Genomic DNA, 20,094 nt, shown 5'->3' on the forward strand with positions numbered 1-20,094 from the left:
AATTCAATCTGAATGTGGACGCCTGTAAATATTCAAATGTAACCCCCTTTGTAATCGTTAACATTTTCATAAGTAACTGTAATTTAATTACACATTTTTTCTTAGTAACTGTAACTGATTACAGTTACATTTATTTTGTAATTAAATTACGTAACGCCGTTACATGTAACTAGTTACTCCCCAACACTGTAAATAAGTATGTTAAGTCACCATATAGAAGAATACTACAGTTAATGAGTGTATAGGGGACTGATCATGCTGTACCTCCGGTTGAGCTGCTCCATCTGGTGAGTGGAGCCGGATCTCTGGATGCTGCTGCATTTGGCTGCATGGCTGGGCCTCTGCCACGTGGTGGTGCGGTTCACATGATCCACGTAGAAAACACGGCCGTGACTGTCTATCCTGGCCTCCCAGTCTGTGCCAGATTTAAAGAAAAACATGAGCTTATATATAAGAAGCATATAAACACATACAGTCAGGCTGAGAAGAGACAATTCAGTGCAATTTAAATCATAGGTTGTGAATATATCATACATGAATCATATATATATATACATGTACTAAATACACAGTATGCATAGAATATTCAACAATTTGAATTGATGTTAGCAAACAGGATAGAGAATTGGAGTGAAATTCAAAGAATCTCCAAAAAAAGTTTGGTATTTAATAACATTTCATTCTTCAGTATGAATTACCCATAAACATGTTATCATGATATTTGTAGACAAATTATGATAATGTTTGAAATGATATAACTTGTACTTAGTTTATATACATTTTAAATAAAACTTTTATCTAAGATTCTAAAATCTTCTATCAAATATATAGTCTATATAATACAATATAGCATTAAATTGCTCAAAAGTGACAGTAAAGACATTTATAATGTTACAGCAGATTTCTATTTCAAATAAATGCTGTTCTTTTGAACTTTCTGTTCATCTGTGAATCCTGAAAAATAAAATGCATCAGTTTCCACAAAAATATTGTGCAGCACAACTGTTTTCAGCATTGATAATAATCAGAAATGTTTCTTGAGCAGCAAATCAGCATATTAGAATGATTTCTGAAGATCATGTGACACTGAAGACTGGAGTAATGATGCTGAAAATACAGCTGCGCATCACAGAAATAAATGACAGTTTAACAGATATTCACACAGAAAACAGCTGTTTTAAATTGTAATAATATTTCACAGTTTTACTGATTTTACTGTACTTTTGATATATTTGATAAACAATTATATTTATATATTGACAGTGCTTCTGTAAATTTTTAATTCAAGAAAATTCTTTCAGTCATTCCAATTCCAGCATCTTGTGTGAAATAGACATTTCAATTCAAATTCAGTCATGAACTGATAGGAAGCAGCTATCGAGTCTGGCATTCAGAATATGCATGGAAAATCACTTGTATGTTGAACCCTGAAGAAGCACAGCTTTAAACACACACACACACTCACTCACTCACACTCATTCACACACACACACACACACACACACACACACTCACACACACACACACACACACACACACACACACACACAACCATTCAAATATAATAAAATATAAAAATGCAATAAAATAATAAAATATTTTATTTAATAAAAATATTTTTTTAAATTTATAATATAAATAAAATAATTACAATATATGATATAAAAATATTACTTGAATAAATCACAGCGTTTTATTTATTTATTTATAGTTTGATATGCATTTTTGGTATTTTATTGTGTACCAATGTAATGGTGCCTTTTGTAACCCCTTGTAACATTTTATATGCGTACCTATTTTACAGTAAACTCAAAGCTCAGCACCGTTCCAACAAGTGTGACAGATTTTGTCCATCCTGACTATCAATACACTCAAAATGCCAAAATTTTGTATTCTCAAAATGTGAAAATTCTGAAGGGTAAATTATTATAATAATTAAGTTATTTTGCAATTGGTGCACTGCAAACCACCCATTTTTCAAAAATGCCTGCATGCTAATAACTTTATATGTAATTATCCTAGGCATTTTTCTTATTAAAAAATGTCTTGATGTCTTAGTTTGCCTTCACTTTCAAGCTATTTAACTAGGATTTGAGAATTACTGGCTTTGAAAGCAGCATTCATTGTGTAGCTGTAATTTAAAACATATGAAGCTTTCTTTTGAAATGCAGTATGCATACTCAGCCTCTTTGTGGCCCGTATCACTATGGCAACTGTGAAGAAAGCCCTTGAGAGATCAGATCAGACCATCACTTATCTCTTGAGACACAAGCTCATTTATATCAACTGTGTTCCGAGTTCCCCGGAAATTCCTCTTGAGAAGAGTGTACAGATCAATTCTGACACCAAAAGCTTGTGTTCTTTCCATTTTTGAAAGCTCTTGCCCTGCCTGTTTGCCTAAACAAGCTCATTATATATAAACACCAAGAAAAATGCAAGCAGGTTTTAAGACCCAAACAGTAATTTGCGAGTTCATTTCTCTCGAGGTTTGGAGTGAACAACATGCCAATGTCGTTCAAAGACCTGTTACAGTCTGACACCCGTTTCCTCTGACTAATGGAATAAATGGTGCTTGACTGGGGTTTTGTAATTAGTATCAGATTGCATTTTATTATATATCCAACACTTATGTTAGAAAGGAGAGGGTGAGGAATGTCACTGTGATGGACAATGATATGAATGATGAGATGCAATGCTGGGAGTGAGCATTTTTAAACGTGGTCTGTACATGTTCTGAATGTAGACCCCCCCCACACACACTTTTATAGCACTCAGATACATATTCCCACATGAATGAAGGTAGCAGGTTAATGGCATAAGCGAGGGTCAGGTGTAACTCAGGAAAGCTTACTTGGTGGTAATGGTTCATCAACACTTGGGTGATGATGGGGATCAGGCCGCAAAGCAGGAAGATGAGTGATTGCATGATGACGGCATTGCATATGACAACTGCCTACAAACAAAATCAGATACAGGCCCATGACTTATGACAATCTACATATGCCATAAATCAGTGAATTGGCCTGCCAATGTCACACAAAAAAATATAATAAAGTCTAAAAACTGCAATAAATATAATGTATTAACTAAATCAAATATTTTTATTACAAAAAATTAAATAATATACATTCAATTACAATGTACAGTATAATATAAAATATATATTTTTTATTAGTTTATTTAATTAATGTTTTCTTTCTTTCTTTTTTATTAGTTTGATATGCAATTTTGGAACTCTATTGTGTTTAAAATCTAGGTCACAAGTTGAGAACCACAGCAATGAATAATATATGTGACCCTGCACCACAAAACCAGTCTTAAGTGTCAATTTTTCAAAATTGAGATGTATACATCATCTGAAAGCTGAACAAATACACTTTCCATTGATGTATGGTTTGTTAGGATAGGACAATATTTGGCTGAGATACAACTATTTGAAAATCTGGAATCTGAGGGTGCAAAATAATCTAAATATTGAGAAAAATCGCCTTTAAATTTGTCCAAATTAAGTTCTTAGCAATGCATATTACTAATCAAAAATTAAGTTTTGATATAGTTACGGTAGGAAATTTACTAAATATCTTCATGGAACATGATCTTTACTTAATATCCTAATGATTTTTTACCCCAGTGACTTAAGACTGGTTTTGTGCTCCAGGGTCACATATAGGCAGAATTCAGGGCCAAAATTGTCAAAAAGTTACACAATTTACCTGAACTCACCCTATATATGTAATACTCGAAAACACATTCACTGAGATATCATGGACCGGGTAGCCTTTCTGGTGACTGTCCATTAAATGTGGTCAGTGAAGGTGAAAGACTAATTAGAGAGTCATTATTGGATCTCAACAGGAAGAGATCATATTCAGCAGTGTACCTGAGGTTCAGCAGTAATTGACTGCCAAACTCATCATTGGGCAAACTAGCAAGCAGCACTACAGCAATTATAAGTGGTGTGGCTTTCTTTTAATGGTGATGCTATTTTGCTGTGACAAATTCTACCTGTGCTTTAATGAAGTATAAAAACAACCCATTACAACAACTTAAATATATAAAGCTGGATGAAAAAGTGCGTTCAGTGTTATGAGAGTGTTTCAATAATTGTCCAGTACCATACTACTAGTTATATTTCTGTAGAATGCAGTATGTATGTTGTGTGCAGTATAAAAGCAGTCAATATGCACGTATATGACCAGCTGCATACAGTTATATACACTACAACAAAGCAAACTGCATAGAACACTGTATCCCACAATGCAATGAAGACGACAGATCTGGAAATAACACTTTAAAAAGTTACACTTTATTTCGATAGTCCACTTTAGGCATTCTACTAACTATAAGTAACTTTGTAACTACATGTCAACTACATGTCAACTGATTCTCATTAATTTGCAACTACATGTCTACTAACTCTCAGAGTAGACTGTTAGGGTAGGTTTAGGGTTAGTAGAATAAGTTGACAAAGAAAGTGTTAGAAGATATTAAGCAGACAGTCTACTAATACTCTACTAACTGCTAGCTGACATGTAGTTGCAAAGTTACTTACTGTTAATAGAATGTCTAAAGTGGACTATCGAAATAAAGTGTTACCGAAATAACATCTGAGGCATTTTCAACACTACTTTCTCTGTCAATGGATAAGACATTTAACACAATAACATACAAAATAGCCATTTCGCTTTTGCTAACTATAATTACAATTAAAATAAAGAATAATAGGTGAATTAAGCATGCCATGTAATGAGGAACATTTAAATGTTTATCTTTTTATAAAGTATACTGTTATATATATACTGTTAAAATAGTAGGCAGCATACATTGTAAATTGTGCAGTATGCAGTATGTCAGCATTCCACTCTAAACACAACTTAAGTGCTCATTTAGCTGGATGCTAACATGATAATATAACTCAACTTCTGAACCCAACTGCTCATTGGGATTAGTGGGATGCTAACATGACATAGTTGGAAGCTACTTGTTCAATTAACCACGCCATGTAATGAGGAATTGTGACAACCATCTCTTTACTCTTTACATTATATTGTGTAGTACACAGTAAGCCATAGGTCTTCATCCCTGCTCCTGGAGACCCATTATCCTGCTACGTTTTTGGTGCATTCCATTTGTACTCAGAAGTCAGAAATTCTTTTAACTGGAAATCCCCTAAAGTTGCAGTTCAGACTCGGAAACTCAGAGGAAATGCAACAACCTCGACTTCAGAATCCAAAATGGCAGCTCAGCGTATCAACATAAGTGAATCAGTAGTAATATATTGTTGATTAGCACTTCTGTGCACACAGTACTATATATCTGTGGACATGATACTTATCTGTGGCATTATCTGTGGAAAATATCACTCTGTATGTGTTTTTATTGACTGTTATTGCTAACAATGGATGAGTTTTCAACTAGTGTACTGCAACATGGTCAACTCAGGTGATGTAATTTCCAGCTCTGACATCCATCTTCCAAGCTAAATGGGATGCGGTATTAATTCCAACCTGCTTCAACACACCCGCCTGTGATTTTAAAGTCACCCTGAACACCTTGATTAGCTTGTTCAGATGTGACTGATTAGGGTTGGATCTAAATTAGGCAAGACAGTGGGTCTCCAGCAACATAGCTGAACGATGTCTGCAGTAAAAGCATTATGTTAGCAGTCCATTCTGAACATAACTCGGCTCATTTAGCTGTATGCTAACCTGAAAGTAGCTGAATTTATTAACTCAACTGCTCATTGGGATTAACGCATGGGTGTCCAGTCCTGCTCCTAGAGGGCCATTGGCCTACGGAGTTTAGCTTCAACCCCAATTAAACACACCTGAACAAGCTAATCAGGGTCTTAATAGGCATATTAGAAACTTCCAAGCAGGTGTATTGAGGCAAGTTGGAGCTAAACTCTGCAGGAAAGTGCAGAGTTTGTAAACCGTTGGATTAGCGCAGGGCTGGCCAATGTCAGTCCTGGAGAGCCACAGTCCTACAGAGTTTTGCTCCAACCTTGATAAAAACTCACCTGCCTGTAGCTTTCTATTAACCCTTAGACCTTGATTAGCTTGTTCAGGTGTGTTTGATTAGGGTTGGAGCTGAACTCTGCAGGACTGTGGCTCTCCGGGACCAACATTGGCCATGCTCGGAATACTGGAAAGCTAAGATAAGATAAAATGTATCAAATACTGATCTTCTTTTACAATGAAATATCAACAATCCCTGTACACTTTAGTAACTGCTCCAAGCAACACGTTTTAGCAAACAATCAATGCGGAAAGGTCTTGCTATACTCTTAAATAATTTGGACAAGGCTCCTCACCTGATGACCTAAAACTAGACCCAGGTACTGGTGACATCTCCCCCTCCCCTTCTCTCTGGGGACTTTCTTCTGATGACGACTCCCTCCAATGAACCAACCCGTCTCCTGGCTCCCTTATATCTGGGCTCTGCATGGAGTCCGAGACCGACTCAAAAGCACTGTTCTCCTCCTCCTCTTCCTCCTGCGAGGAGAAAACTGTGCTCTCCGACAGGCGGGTGCTGTCAACCGAAGAGAGGCGTGTATGGCTGCAAAGGTGGTTACGCCCCTCGTAACCTGAGTTACTGTAACAGGAAGTGCTGTAACAGGATGTGCTGTAACAGGAAGTGCTGTAGCAGGAATTGTCACACAGTTCGCACTCACTCTCTCGAGGTTCCCTTCTGTTTACGCCTCCACCACCCACTTCCACGTGTTCGCTTTCTAGTCGGAGGGTGGAAGATGAGGGCCTTTCGCACTCCAAAAGTTGGTTGAGTTCGGACAGGCGCTCGATGGAGAGGCTACGTGGTAGGGTACGCCTGCAACAAGGTCTAGGACACTCGGGCACGATGGATGGAGACTGTGCTTCAGACACCTCGTCTTCTTCCTCTTTGTCCTCTTGGGGTTTCACAGTGAATTCCTCAGAAGATTCTGGGTCAAGTACCTCGTCTTCATCTTGGCTGTCATTGTGGCACTGAGCTGATGGCAAGCTGTGCAGCAGATGATGAATGCGGATGTAGTGAGAACGTGGCGTCTCTGGTTCCTCACAGGCCGAGGTGATGACCGTCTCTAACTCGGACACGGGAAGTGAACAGGGACGGCTCTTGCGCTTCAAGGCACTTCGCATCCTTGGCGAGCAGGGTTCTTCATCATTCCCATCTCTTTCCACCCTCATGTCAACCCGCTCTGAGCTTGTGCCTCCCTCAACCTCTGCATGCTCTCCAGTAGGTCCCATTCCAGTTGGTCCACCCATGTTTTCAGCTTCATGGTTCTCCAGGACCTCTAAAAGAGTCTCCGCCACAGTTTCCTCCTGCATCTCCTCGGACTCTGTTTTTCCAGGGTCTTGATCCGCAGTTTCTCCTTGAGTGGCATCACTCAATAGTGTCTCTCCTCGAGCTGTTACAAGCTCATCAGCTGATCCTTCTGCTTCTGGTTGGGTATCCTTACTGGGCTCAGCTAGAGAGGTAAGCAGCATGGCATCCTGGGTCTCTACCTCTGGAGGACTTTCTGCAGGCAGCTCCAGCATGTCAGGACCCAAACTCAATGCGTCCTCCAGAGGCAGATCAGAAGCAGGTGGTAGGTCCTCGTTGAGCTCCTGCTCAGGCTGCTGGTCAGGTGTCGTATCAAAGACTGGCATTGCATTGAGGGACACCTCCTCATCATCTACCAAAAAGAATAAGCAATCTGTTAATATGGTTAAACAGACCAGCTATGAAATAACACAAGGTATCTTTAGCAAAAATCAGTCTAGAGATTCCAACCTAATCTCTCAGGAGAATGTTACTATTTCTTACAAGGTGTATGAATTTGTACAATGTGAATTGTACGAAAACATACAATATTTAGAAAAAGAAGCAAGCATGAAGGTCCACCCCTGCAAATGAGAATCCGGTAATACTTTAGATTAGGGAACACTATTAGCACTATTAACTATTAGCATGCATATTACTAGCATGTTGGCTGTCTATTAGTACTTTTAAAGCACATATTAATGCCTTATTCTGCATGATCATTTCTACCCCACCCCATACCTAAACATAACTACTACAAACAACTACCTTATTTACTATCAATAAGCAGCAAGTTAGGAGTTTATTTAGGGAAAACTCTTAGTGAATATGTGTTCCTAATCTAAAGTGTTTCAGAGAATGCATAAAAATGAATGAGAATTAGCAACCAATTCGGCAAAACATAAAATACTTAAAAATTGCTATGAGATTGTGTTGGAAAGGAATTTTAAAGGAATTGCTCTTCCCAAAATTAAAATCTGACAAAAAAATAATTATCTCAGTATCTGTACTGTTGTTTGATAGATAAACAGATGCATTAGTAAACATGCTGCAGACCTGGATGAATCGATGAAGTTATCTCAAAACGAAACTGCAGCTGGCCGCTGACATGATCTGTTGGAAGCCGTCGGCCTAAAGTGTAATTCACCACACGATCCCTGTTTACACACGAGAAACAAGGATACTTGACATTTTAAATACCACAGGCAATTTACCATAAAATAAATCGAATGGCACACCGAAAACCTCACTGCAGGAGCCTATCCGTGCATTTTCAGTCTTTTAAATGCATGTACAGTACCTTCTTGTAAACATTAAAAATAAATTAATATTTAGGCCTATGAAAACTGAAACCCTGGAAGAAAAAATGGTGCACAAATGGACCAATAATTTGAAAAATAAGTCAAGAATTAGAGTGTAATCACAGTCCTCAGCAGGTTCACTGTCAGATAAAATGTGAATGATTAGCAGTAGAATTAGCAGAGTCCTACCCGATAGCATGTTTCTCCAGCAGCCTCTGTACAGGCACAACTAACTTTCCCAGGAAGCGTTTGATGATGGGTCTGCTCTTGGCAAATTTATCTTTAACCTCTATCTCCAAAACGTCCGTCGGCAGGGACACAAAGTTAAATCGCTGTGAATAAAAAAGAAAAGAAAAGAAAAAAAAAAGAGTGCTCAGTTTCTACATCAACAGATTGGTGTTAACTGCTGATATTCAGTTTGTTTGTTTTTCTCTTTGTACTGCATGATTTCCATTTTATTTCATTAAGTTTGTTATCTCAAGGGAATTTGATGGTTCATAACACATGGACTGGAAATATGTTACTAATATATTGCTTCATTCCTGACCTTCCCAAATGGCTAATCCTTTATTAGATTTATAAAAATTATTTTTTTTTGTTGAAATTTATTAACATTTTTTTAAATACTTAAAAAATAAATTAATAGTAAAAATAAATACAATAATAATAATAATAATAATAACAATAATAATAAATTAAAATAGGTGATTATTTTTAGCTTTATTGTGCCCATTGGCTAATCAGAAAATAAGAAATTATTGATTAAACATTTTTTTTAATGAAAATTCAAAAGTTCTATTTAAAATTTTAATAAACATTTAAATTGCCTTTATTATACCCCTTGGCTTATCAGAGTTAAAATAAATAAATGTGATTTTTATTAAATACTTGTAAAAATACATTAAATTCATAAAAATAAAAATATATAAATGATAAAAAATACAATTAAAATAGATTTAGCTATTGTTATTGGCTTTATTGTAGCATGTGGCTTATCAGAATATTTAAAAAATAAATAATTAGTAAAAAAATATTCTGATGAAATTCATTAACAATTTTTTTTTCTTTTTTAAAATACTTGTAAATATATAAAATAAATTCATAGAAAAAAACAAAAAACAAAACAGACTCAGCTATTGTTATTGGCTTTATTATAGCCCTAGGCTAATCAGAATATAAGTGTGTGTGTAAAACAGAATATTCTTTGTGTTCTGGGATGCTGCATCCTGGCTGTAGTCCATCAGAAAACTGCAGCGATGACGGAGTCTATGAAAGCACAAGACTAGCTTGTTTTGTTCCCTGTGGCAGTTAACCAAGTATCACGATTCTTTTTCAAGGAGGCACACAGGACTTTTTAGGATGGCTTTTCAATTAGTGGCACACAAGCCCAAACTCAAACCCCCACCCTGCTCCCATAACCAAATGCAGTGTGTCCTCAAACGGGCTCTGGATAGACACGGCTCAGAAACACTTTACGTTAGAGACAGACCACAACTGAGTGGAAGATAACAAGCACAAGCAGAGAACTGCTGTCCAAATGCATTTCATTTAGATGTTCAGGGGTTGCATGTTTATGTGCCAAAGGTTGGTGCAGCAGTAATTTAGCAGTAATAATTCCTACAATTAAGAGAAAATAGTTGCAAACAGCTGCATGCTTCAGGGGTAGGATACTTACACTCTTCAGAGACACATTTAATGCTGTAAAGAAACAGATTTACAGCTGCTTACATCACTGACAAAAAAGTACCAGGATGACAAGATCTTTTAAACACAAACTGGAACATGCAGAATCAAACTTAATCAAATGCAAATAAATATATATATATATATACACACACAAACACACACACACACACACACACACACACATCATACTATATACACACTTTGTGGTCAGTAAGTCTTTATTTTTTTTAAAGAAATTAATTTTATTCAGCAAGGATTCATTAAATCGCTCAAAAGTGACAATGAATTAGAATTAGAATGTTACAAAAGTAACAGTAATTTCTATTTAAAATGAATGCTGTTTTTTTTTCCCAAAAATTCTAAATTCCAAAAAATAAAATACATCATGGTTTCCACTAAAATATTGTGCAGCACAACTGTTTTCAACATTGATAATAATCAGAAATGTTTGTTGAGCAGCAAATCAGCATATTAGAATGATTTCTGAAGATCATGTGACACTGAAGACTGGAGTAATGATGCTGAAAATTCAGCTTTGATCACAGGAATAAATTATATTTGAACAGATATTCACATAGAAAACAGTTATTTAAAATTCTAATAATATTTCACAGTTTTATTGTATTTTTTGATCAAATATATGCAGCCTTGGTGAGCAGAAGAGACTTCTTTCAAAAACATTACATAATATTTTTATGTGCATTACATTACATTTAGTCATTTAGCAGATGCTTTTATCCAAAGCGACTTAGAATTAAAATAGAATAGAGAGTGCTAGAGTTAGAGGATCAAGTAAAGGTGGAACAGATGTGTTTTTAGTCGTTTCTTTAAGATGGTTAAGGACTCAGCTGCTGGGATTGATTTGGGCAGGTCATTCCACCAGGAGGGAACAGTTAATGAAAAAGTCTGTGAAAGTGATTTTGTGCCTCTTTGAGATGGCACAATAATACACCGTTCACTTGCAGAACACAAGCTTCTAGAGGGCACATAACTCTGAAGTAATGAATTTAGGTAAATGGGTGTAGAGCGAGTGGTGGTTTTGTAGGCAAACATTAATGCCTTAAATATAATGCGAGCAGCTACTGGTAGCCAGTGCAAATTGATGAACAGAGGTGTGACGTGCGTTCTTTTCGGCTCATTAAAGATTAATCTTGCAGCGGCATTTTGGATTAATTGTAGAGGTTTGATAGAAGTGGCTGGAAGACCTGCCAAGAGAGCATTGCAATAGTCCAGCCTGGATAGAACAAGAGCTTGAACAAGGATGTTATGTTACATCATTATATACATTACATATTAACAATATGTGCATATGGTAGCACATTACATTTCATCACTCTATGGTAATAAGGTATTTTCAGACATTTACCACAGTGGAACTTCATCTGTGAAGACTGCAACAGAGTGTTAGGACAGCTGAGAGGATTATTGGTGTGCACCTGCTCAACATTCAGGATTTGTACATCTCCAGAATCAGGAAACGGGCAGCTAACATTATCATGGACCCCTCTCACCCCGGACACAACCTGATTGCACTTCTGTCTTCAGATCTCTGTGCACCACAACATCTAGGCATAATCACATTTGTTTTCCCCAGGCCATTTCCACCTTAAATAACTAACACCAATTTACAACCTGCTTTGTCTAATAAATTGTAATTCAGGTAATATGTAAATACACATTTTTATTCATACTGCTGAATATACAGTACATAAACCGTCAGATATAATGTAAGTTACTTTATTGTTTTTTAAATTTTTTCATTTTTATTTTTTTTCTCAGTTTTTACTCTCATGTTATATGTGTATGTACCAAGAGCTCCTGGAAACCACAACACATTCCTTGTGTATTTGTGCACACTTGGCGAATAAAGCTCATTCTGATTCTGACTGTCATATAAAGGATAATTATGTTGTAATCATTCAGTGTAGGTATATATCAAAATACCTTAGTATTACCATCATGATGTCTAATATACAGTAACTGCAAGTCTGTATTTTCAGTACTACAGTATGTATTTGATGCACAGCATTATTTTTCCAAGATTCACAGATTTCACGTGACAAGAGTCTGGCCACAGTTTAGAATCAGAGAGATTTGCTTTCTGAATGAAAGAGGATCAGGGCAGGAGTTAATACAACAGACACAGTAAAACACACATCAGTAAATCAGAGAGAATAAGAGCTTGTTCAGATGTGCATCTCACTGTCTGCTGCTGGCAAACGAGCTGCAAGGAATCAAGATCAGCTCTCAGCCTTGTTGCGGGATATAAATAGTAATGTACACAGGCAAACCTCAAACCTTGTGTGTGATTATTAGTGAATGAGACAGTGTTGGTAGGTTTCAACATAGTTGTGATCCAGAAAGGCATTGTCAGTAGGAAAAAAGGACCATTAGTGGAGATGACAGAAAATGGCTTTGGACATAAGAAGAAACACCCACAATATCCACAAAAACCATGAGCTCTGTCCTACACCAGATTTCACATTCACTCTCAGTGGAAAGACTTCTCTATATCAACATCAGGAAAATATCTGGGTCAGCGCTAGCCAAATAATATCTGGGCAAACATATTTCCACTCATCAAGAGCCGAATGGCTGCCAAGAGCTGCAGTTATTAATCACATCTGGATGAGATGGGTTGGGTGATGTATTGCATATTCATGATGTTTGCAATGATTTTTTGTTGGCAATATGAAATTAAGCACCATCATAAATATGTTCAGTTGGTCAGTCAGTTTCCTGATCTCGGTTTCCTCATTGTGTCGCAGCTTACAAATAAAACAGCAGTAACCGAGGCTGTCACAAAGTCTCACATTTAAACCTGAACAGCAAAAAAGACAATAGATTTGCGAAGTGAAATTCATCTCCAATTTGTTAATTATTTATTTTTTTTTATGTATCATGGGGCATTTTACATTTTACAATGTTTCCATAAAAAATTATATTAGATAAATATTGTTGTTTAAATTGGTACATATAAATAAACTATGAACAAAAAATATAATATTTATTAATGTATCAAGACAGAGGTGATTCCAAAAGGCTGAAACTGCATAAAAAAAAAAAAGATTTAAAAATATATATTTTTACATTATTTCTGGGTCATTAATTAAGCAAATATGTGAGAGTGATCACACTTTCTTGCTTCCACTGAAAATATGTTTTACACAAATCCACGAGTGCTGTTGTCATTAAAGCAAAAGAAAAATGAAGAAATAATTAAAATCAGGAAAACCTTCTTAATATAAATATACACTTAAATTGTTATGGCAAAATGAAAAAAAGTAGTTTTAAATGAATAAAATGCATAATAGAAGCACTTCACTAATGGTTTCAAACTTTCAAATCTATCTATCTACATCTCTAGTTAGTGTCATATATCTACAGTGGGTATTGAAAAGAATCACCCTCCTTTAAAATAATCACATTTTGTTGCTTTGCAGCCTGAAATGAAGACGGACACAGTTTTTGTTTTATCCAGCTGTATTTACTCAGTGCAACTTGTAACATGCAAGTGAAAGATAAAACACCAACATGTCAGAAAAAAATTAAAAACGGAATCTCTGAGTTGGAAAAAGGATCAGCCCCTTGTGTCAGTATTTAGTTGAAGCACCTTTTGCTTTAATTATAGCTTTTAGTCTGTTGGGATTTGTCTCTACTAACTTTGCACATCTAGTCTTTGCAATATTTGTCCGCTCTTCTCTGCAGAACTGCTCAAGTTCAGTTAAATCTGATGGTGAGTGTTTGTGGACTGCAGTCTTCAGGTCCTTCCACAGATGTTCAGTGGGGTTTCAGTCTGGGCTCTGACGAGGCCATGCAAGGACATTCTGCTTTTTCTCCTTCAGCCACTGTGTGTCAGTTCTGCTGTGTGCTTTGGCTCATTGTTATGTTGGAAGGTAAACCTTCTTCCCATTGACAGCTTTCTTGCAGAGGGCAGCAGATTTTCCTCAAGAATTTGACCGTATTTTGCCCTGTCCATGTTTCCTTCTATCCTGACTCGTGCTCCAGAACAGGGCATCACCAGCTCCATGCTTTACTGCAGGAATGGATTGGATTTCCGCCAGACATATTGTTTGGTGTTGAGGCTAAATAATTCAATTTTAGTCTCATCTGCCTTAGAATCTTCAAGGTGTGTTTTGGCAAAGCTCAGTCTGACTGCATGTGGCCTTTCTTGAGGAGTGGCTTTTTTCTTGCAACCCTGGGGCTGCTTCATATGAGGCCATTTCTGTGGTGGATGAAGTCCAAAGGAGTTTGTCCCTCGTGGCCGGCCCAACTTGCACAGTTGCTTTCGCGCCCTCTCAACATGGCGGGACCCTCTCTTTCTTCAGCAGTCAGAATAGACAACATGGCTGGTAGTGTCTCACATCAACATGTGCACCACCTCCTTCTTTGGTCTCAGGACAGGTTTCTTTCCCTGAGAGCGCTTCAAGTCCCCGGGGCTCTGAACCTTGCAGCGGACTTCCTATCGAGGCAGAAACTCAGGTCGGGGACTGGATGATGACTGGATAGCTCCTTCTACTAGAAGGCTTTATTCTTCCAAGTGGAAGGTTTTTGAGTTGTGGTGTTCGGCTCATTCAGTGGACCCAGTCAGCTGCCCAATTGGTTCAGTGCTGGAGTTTCTGCAGGAGAAGTTTGCGGCTGGAGCGGCTGCTACCACCTTGAGAGTTTATATTGCAGCTATCGCTGCTCGCAGATATCTGGACAAAAGTCCCCCTAGGTAGACATCATTTGGTCTCTTTGTTTATGCGTGGGGTTAGGCATTTGAGGCCGGTGTGCCCTGTCAGTGTTCCTTGCTGGGACTTGTCTATCATCCTGGTGAGCTTATTGGAGTCGCTGTTTGAGCCTTTGGAGTCAGCTCCTGAATGGATTCTGAACCTTATGGTGATGCTCCTGTCGGCGTTGGCTTCTATCAAACGCATTGGGGATTTGCAGGCTCTCTCTGTTAGCATGTCATGCATGGAGTTTGCTCCAGGTCTTCTTAAGTTATTCCTACAGCCCAGACCCGGTTATGTCCCCAAGGCCTTGTCCATGTTATTTCGCTCCCAGGTGGTCATGCTTCACTCCTTCTGTCCTCCTCCTTTTGCTTCTGTTGAGGACGAGAGGCTTCACTGGCTCTGCCCTGTTCGAGCTTTGAAGCTCTAGATAGACCACTCTAGCCAATGCCACAATCCTCCCAATTGTTGGTGTGTTTTGGTGCTGGCCACAGAGGGCTCACTGCATCAAAACATAGGATTTCTAATTGAGTAAGGGACTCTATCTCGCTTGCATATGAAGTGCGCGGTCTCTCTTCACCGCAAAGTATTCAAGCTCATTCTACTGGGAGTGTTGTTTCCTCTCAAGTTCTTTTCAGAGGACTTCCCCTGGAGGGCAGGGTGGATGGTCATCTCTTCACACTTTTATCAGGTTTTATAGCTTGGATTTAGATGTGGCTCCTGGTTTCCAGATTCTTCCTGCTTGAACCAGCCATTTGAGGTTAGCCTGGTCTTTTTTGCATCAGGCCAGATATGGCAGCGCTTAGCTTGGTGGGTGTGGTATATCGTTCCCATTGCATCATAGCTATGCAACGTTGAGTGAACCTATGAAAGAGAACGTCTCGGGTTACTCGCGTAACCCATGTTCTCTGAATAGGGAATGAGACACTGCATTCGCTGCCGAGCTCCTCGCGCTGCCAACAGGGCTTCTTCGGCAGGAGATCTGAGGAGTGGATGGTGCGCCATCAGCCAATGAATTGGCGTGATTCCATACTGGCTTCAGACAATCGCCACCCCCAAGGGGCATTCCCATGGCGTCATAGCTATGTAGCATCTCATTCCCTATTCAGAGAACATAGGTTATTCACAACCCATTTTCCAAGGAAATGAAGAAACAAAATTAATAAAACATATGCAGTCACTGAGATTAAAACAATAGTTACAAAACAAAAAGCAAACTAACTACATTCAATTCAAAACAACGTATGAACCAATTGAATATTCTGTGGACACTCTGAGACTCCTGCAGTAAACAGGCAGCAAGGCACTATGGGAAACTCAGCAGGTCACGTTTCATCTAGCAGACATTATATGGTGCCATTAACCCCCAAAGGGCCGCCGGTGAAAACCTTCTGTGGCTCACATTTGCTCTCTACTGGATTTCAGCCAGTTCAGCCAAGCGTGTGAAGAGAAATGAGCCCATAATTCACCCACTGACTTACTGCCGACTGCCTGACTTACAGCGAGCGGAGTATTTCACACACGCTACAGACTGAGACACCAGCTATCTGAAACCGATAGCAGAGGATAAGGAACCCCAGTACAGCTGAAATCAGGGGAAGTATGGCAGCACAAGCCTGTTCATTCACTCACAATACAGTCTGGAACAGAATATTATCACATGGCATTGTAAAGTATGTAAGTAGTTTTCATTTTTGAAAAGGTTCCTTTATGAAACAATAAATAAATTAATTAAAGTAAAAATAATTGTTTCAAAAGAATGCAAATGCAAAAATGAACAATAAATAAATTTCTTTGTGTTTCAGAAAAAAAAGCTATTATTGTGAACAAAAGATGAACTACAAAAGTCTAATCTACTTTTTTCACACATTTATTTTGAATTCTCAGAGAACAAACACAAAACTAAGAACTAAAGTGAAGAAACTAAACAAATGCATACAAAATCAAATAATCATTGGATAGGTGATGATTTAAGAAAATGCAAACTTGTAAACGTTTGAGTAATTCGTGCATGTATGAAGTTTTTATATCTATTTTGTCCAAGGTTTCATTATTCATTTGGCAGTTTCTTTTTAGTCTGCATATTACTGGATATTATTAATTAAAGCTAAAGAGAGATGAGTAGCTGTTGTCAGACTGTTGTTGGGAGTCTCTGAGGGAGGTGAAGCTAACAAGGCTTGTGTTCAGGTTTATTAGGACAAGAGTGAACGAGCTGCAGTGAAGACGCTCAGGAGATTGTGCTGTAGGGATTAACAGCCTGTCACAACACGTGTGTGTGTGTGTGTGTGTGTGTGTGTGCGCGCACGCTGAAGCTGTCTATAAGACATTGCAAGAACAGACACAATGATTATTAGTGGCTTTCTCACTGAGAGAGCGATGCCTTTCACCACTGCTTCAGTCTGTTAAAGGGACATTTCACCCAAAAATGGAAATTCTGTCATCATTTACTTGCCTTCATGTCATTTCAAACCTGTATGAGTTTCTTCTGTTGAAAAGAAGAAAAAGAGAAGATATTTTAAGGAATGTTGGTGACCAACAGTTGCTGGTAGCCATTGACTTCCATAGTATTTTTTTCCCTACTATAGAAGTCAATGGCTACCAGCAACTGTTTGATTCCCAACATTTTTCAAAAGATCTTCTTTTGTGCTCAACAGAAGAATGAAACTCATACAGGTTTGAAATGACATGAAGTTAATAAATTATGACAGAATTTCCATTTTTGGGTGAACTGTCCCGTTAACAACAAGTAAAAATATAGTTCTGTCATGGCAACTCTCGGAGGGACTAGCATGGTAATGTACATGACAATGTTAATGTATTTGGTCTTGGCGAAATAGATCTGCTACACTGCTGCTGCGGCAGAGCAAGTACCGAGACTTGCTACTGCCAATACATCCACAACATGCTGCTGTGAGCATGTAAGAAATACTGCTGCTGCAAATATAACATACATGAAATAACCCCCATATAGCGTACATAAATCACCTCGTAGCAGATCTATACAGGTGGAGCTGGGGAAGGTGGAGGGTTTCTGAAGCAAGCTGCAACTGCTACAGCAAGCACTAGTCATATATTTTAATGTTGAGCAGTGAGCTCACTGGCTACCGATACAGGAGAGAACCAATCAGCTGCCATGTGATAATGATGTCATTAGGTCAGATTGAGTTAGACCTATCGGACTGCGCCATCTAGAGTTTCATGCCAGAACTCTGTATTTATTGTGTGGTTTATGTATTTAATTTTTAGATTTAAATGTTTCTGATTGCAATTCCATTATACATCAAAATCATTGATTATGGTTATATCTTTAGTTATAATGGTTAATACAACATCCTTGGACTTAAAATCCTGGGAGTGAGTGTGAACGATCATTAAAAGATCTAATAAAAAACGTTCAAAAATCTAAAAATGCTTGTCTGAGTGCCATGATTAAATCCTTTAACACTCTTTAATATCTATGAATATTGTAAATATTTGTCATAATATCAGATATTAAAAGCTCCACTGCATTGATTTTATAGGTGATGCCAGCTCTGTTTGTGCAGTTATGTTTCTCCCAAATGTGTTGTAGACAGAAGCTGGGATAAAATACCTCGCAGTTCGGGTCTGAATCAAAACTTCAAGTCAGAAAGTTATCAGAGAGCTTCTTTTCCATATGCTTTTGTTTTCAGAGCAGCTGGCAGAAGCAGCATCAGCGAGTCAAAGCTGCAGCACCTGAGGCACTCTGCTTTCATGATCTGCTCAAAGCTGCATTTGAGCACATGATGTGGTCTTCAGAAAGAAAAACATGAAATGTCACAAAGACAGCTCCAGACTCAAACTCAAAGGTGATTTTTTAGATGTCAGAATGCCTTTAAATGATCCGTCATATTAAACATGAGTGAAGGAGGTTGAGGAAAAGCTCACCTCTCTCTTCCAGACGGGGTTGACCGTGTTGCAGATGATGCCTGACCGTTTCTCCTGACCATGATGAGGCAGCACAGGGAAGATGCTGTGCTTTCCAGGCTGGATGGCGATTTTCAGATATGGGTCAGGATTGAAGAACATTCCCTTCTTCAGACCGACTGCCTGAATGTCTGAAAAAAATCAGACCAAAGGAAAACTTTATGGTGAAATGACAACTAAAATATGTAGTGTAATTATTACCATAGTAATATTATTAAAATGATCAATTATCTTATTATTATTATTATTTGCAAATTCTAATTTTATATATATATATATATATATATATATATATATATATTATATATATATATATTAGGGCTGTCATCGTTAACACGTTAACGCATGCGATTAATTTTACAATCCTTAACGCTTTAAAATGATTTAATGCAATTAACGCAAAATTACTGAAGCACAATTTCTATTCTAACCCTTTAACCCCATTTTGCTACTCTGCTTGCGATTAGATAATTTTAAGCCACTAAACTAAGTCCAGTGATCCAGTAAGCGAATGCATTCAAACAATCCGTCCAAAACAGCGCTAATAAAGGAAACCAGGCTGATTACATCAGAGATTGCAGAGAGAACAGAGACACGCGTTGCGTTTTCAGTGAATGATTAATTCCAGTGTGTCTACACATCCCACCGCTGTATGGCCAGATGAGACGCAAACTATGGTTTCTCGACTGGATATACAGTGTCGCTAGTAAAGTTTTGATGAATGAAGACTGCAATCAAGGTAAAGACGATTGCGGTGGCGTACAGGAGTCGTACAATAAGGACGCGTGAGTCCGTTATAATAATGTGTGTATAACTTAGTGTTGGGTCGTTCTTGAACGATTCGTTCATTTTGAATGAATCTTTAATGTGACTCGGGAAGAACGAGTCGTCTCGGGGAGTGATTCGTTCCATTTCCTTACATTCACGTTGTTTCCACACACATTCACGATAATGTTGCTGTGTTTAGTTATTCTGAATGGATCCGTGTACTGTAGTAGATACAGTATATGCAGTCAGCAGGCGGTTGGTTTAAGTTTTTTTGGCATCTCCATGTGGTCCTGTTCGGTATCGCAACTTGGCTTCTCGAAAATGTAAAAAGCGCTTTGGTGTTGCACTGTACACATACTATAATATTCTGATTTTTTTTCTTTTAT

At 37.9% G+C, this 20,094-nt stretch overlaps 1 protein-coding gene across 1 annotated transcript in view; it reads right to left on the minus strand.

The window, feature by feature from the left end:
- Window positions 1-20,094, minus strand: part of hecw1a (HECT, C2 and WW domain containing E3 ubiquitin protein ligase 1a) — a gene marked incomplete at its 5' end in the record, with an annotated part of 69,406 nt that overhangs the window by 20,132 nt on the left and 29,180 nt on the right. Inside the window, 6 exons of the mRNA XM_016443248.1 lie at window positions 265-415; window positions 2,852-2,953; window positions 6,314-7,669; window positions 8,353-8,453; window positions 8,787-8,929; window positions 18,902-19,071. Of these exons, the coding sequence (XP_016298734.1) occupies window positions 265-415; window positions 2,852-2,953; window positions 6,314-7,669; window positions 8,353-8,453; window positions 8,787-8,929; window positions 18,902-19,071 (2,023 nt within the window). The remainder of the gene's footprint in view (window positions 1-264; window positions 416-2,851; window positions 2,954-6,313; window positions 7,670-8,352; window positions 8,454-8,786; window positions 8,930-18,901; window positions 19,072-20,094) is intronic.

The sequence above is a fragment of the Sinocyclocheilus anshuiensis genome, unplaced genomic scaffold (genome assembly GCF_001515605.1).
Source record: "Sinocyclocheilus anshuiensis isolate Anshui unplaced genomic scaffold, SAMN03320099.WGS_v1.1 scaffold631, whole genome shotgun sequence".
In the NCBI taxonomy this organism is placed as follows: domain Eukaryota; kingdom Metazoa; phylum Chordata; class Actinopteri; order Cypriniformes; family Cyprinidae; genus Sinocyclocheilus; species Sinocyclocheilus anshuiensis.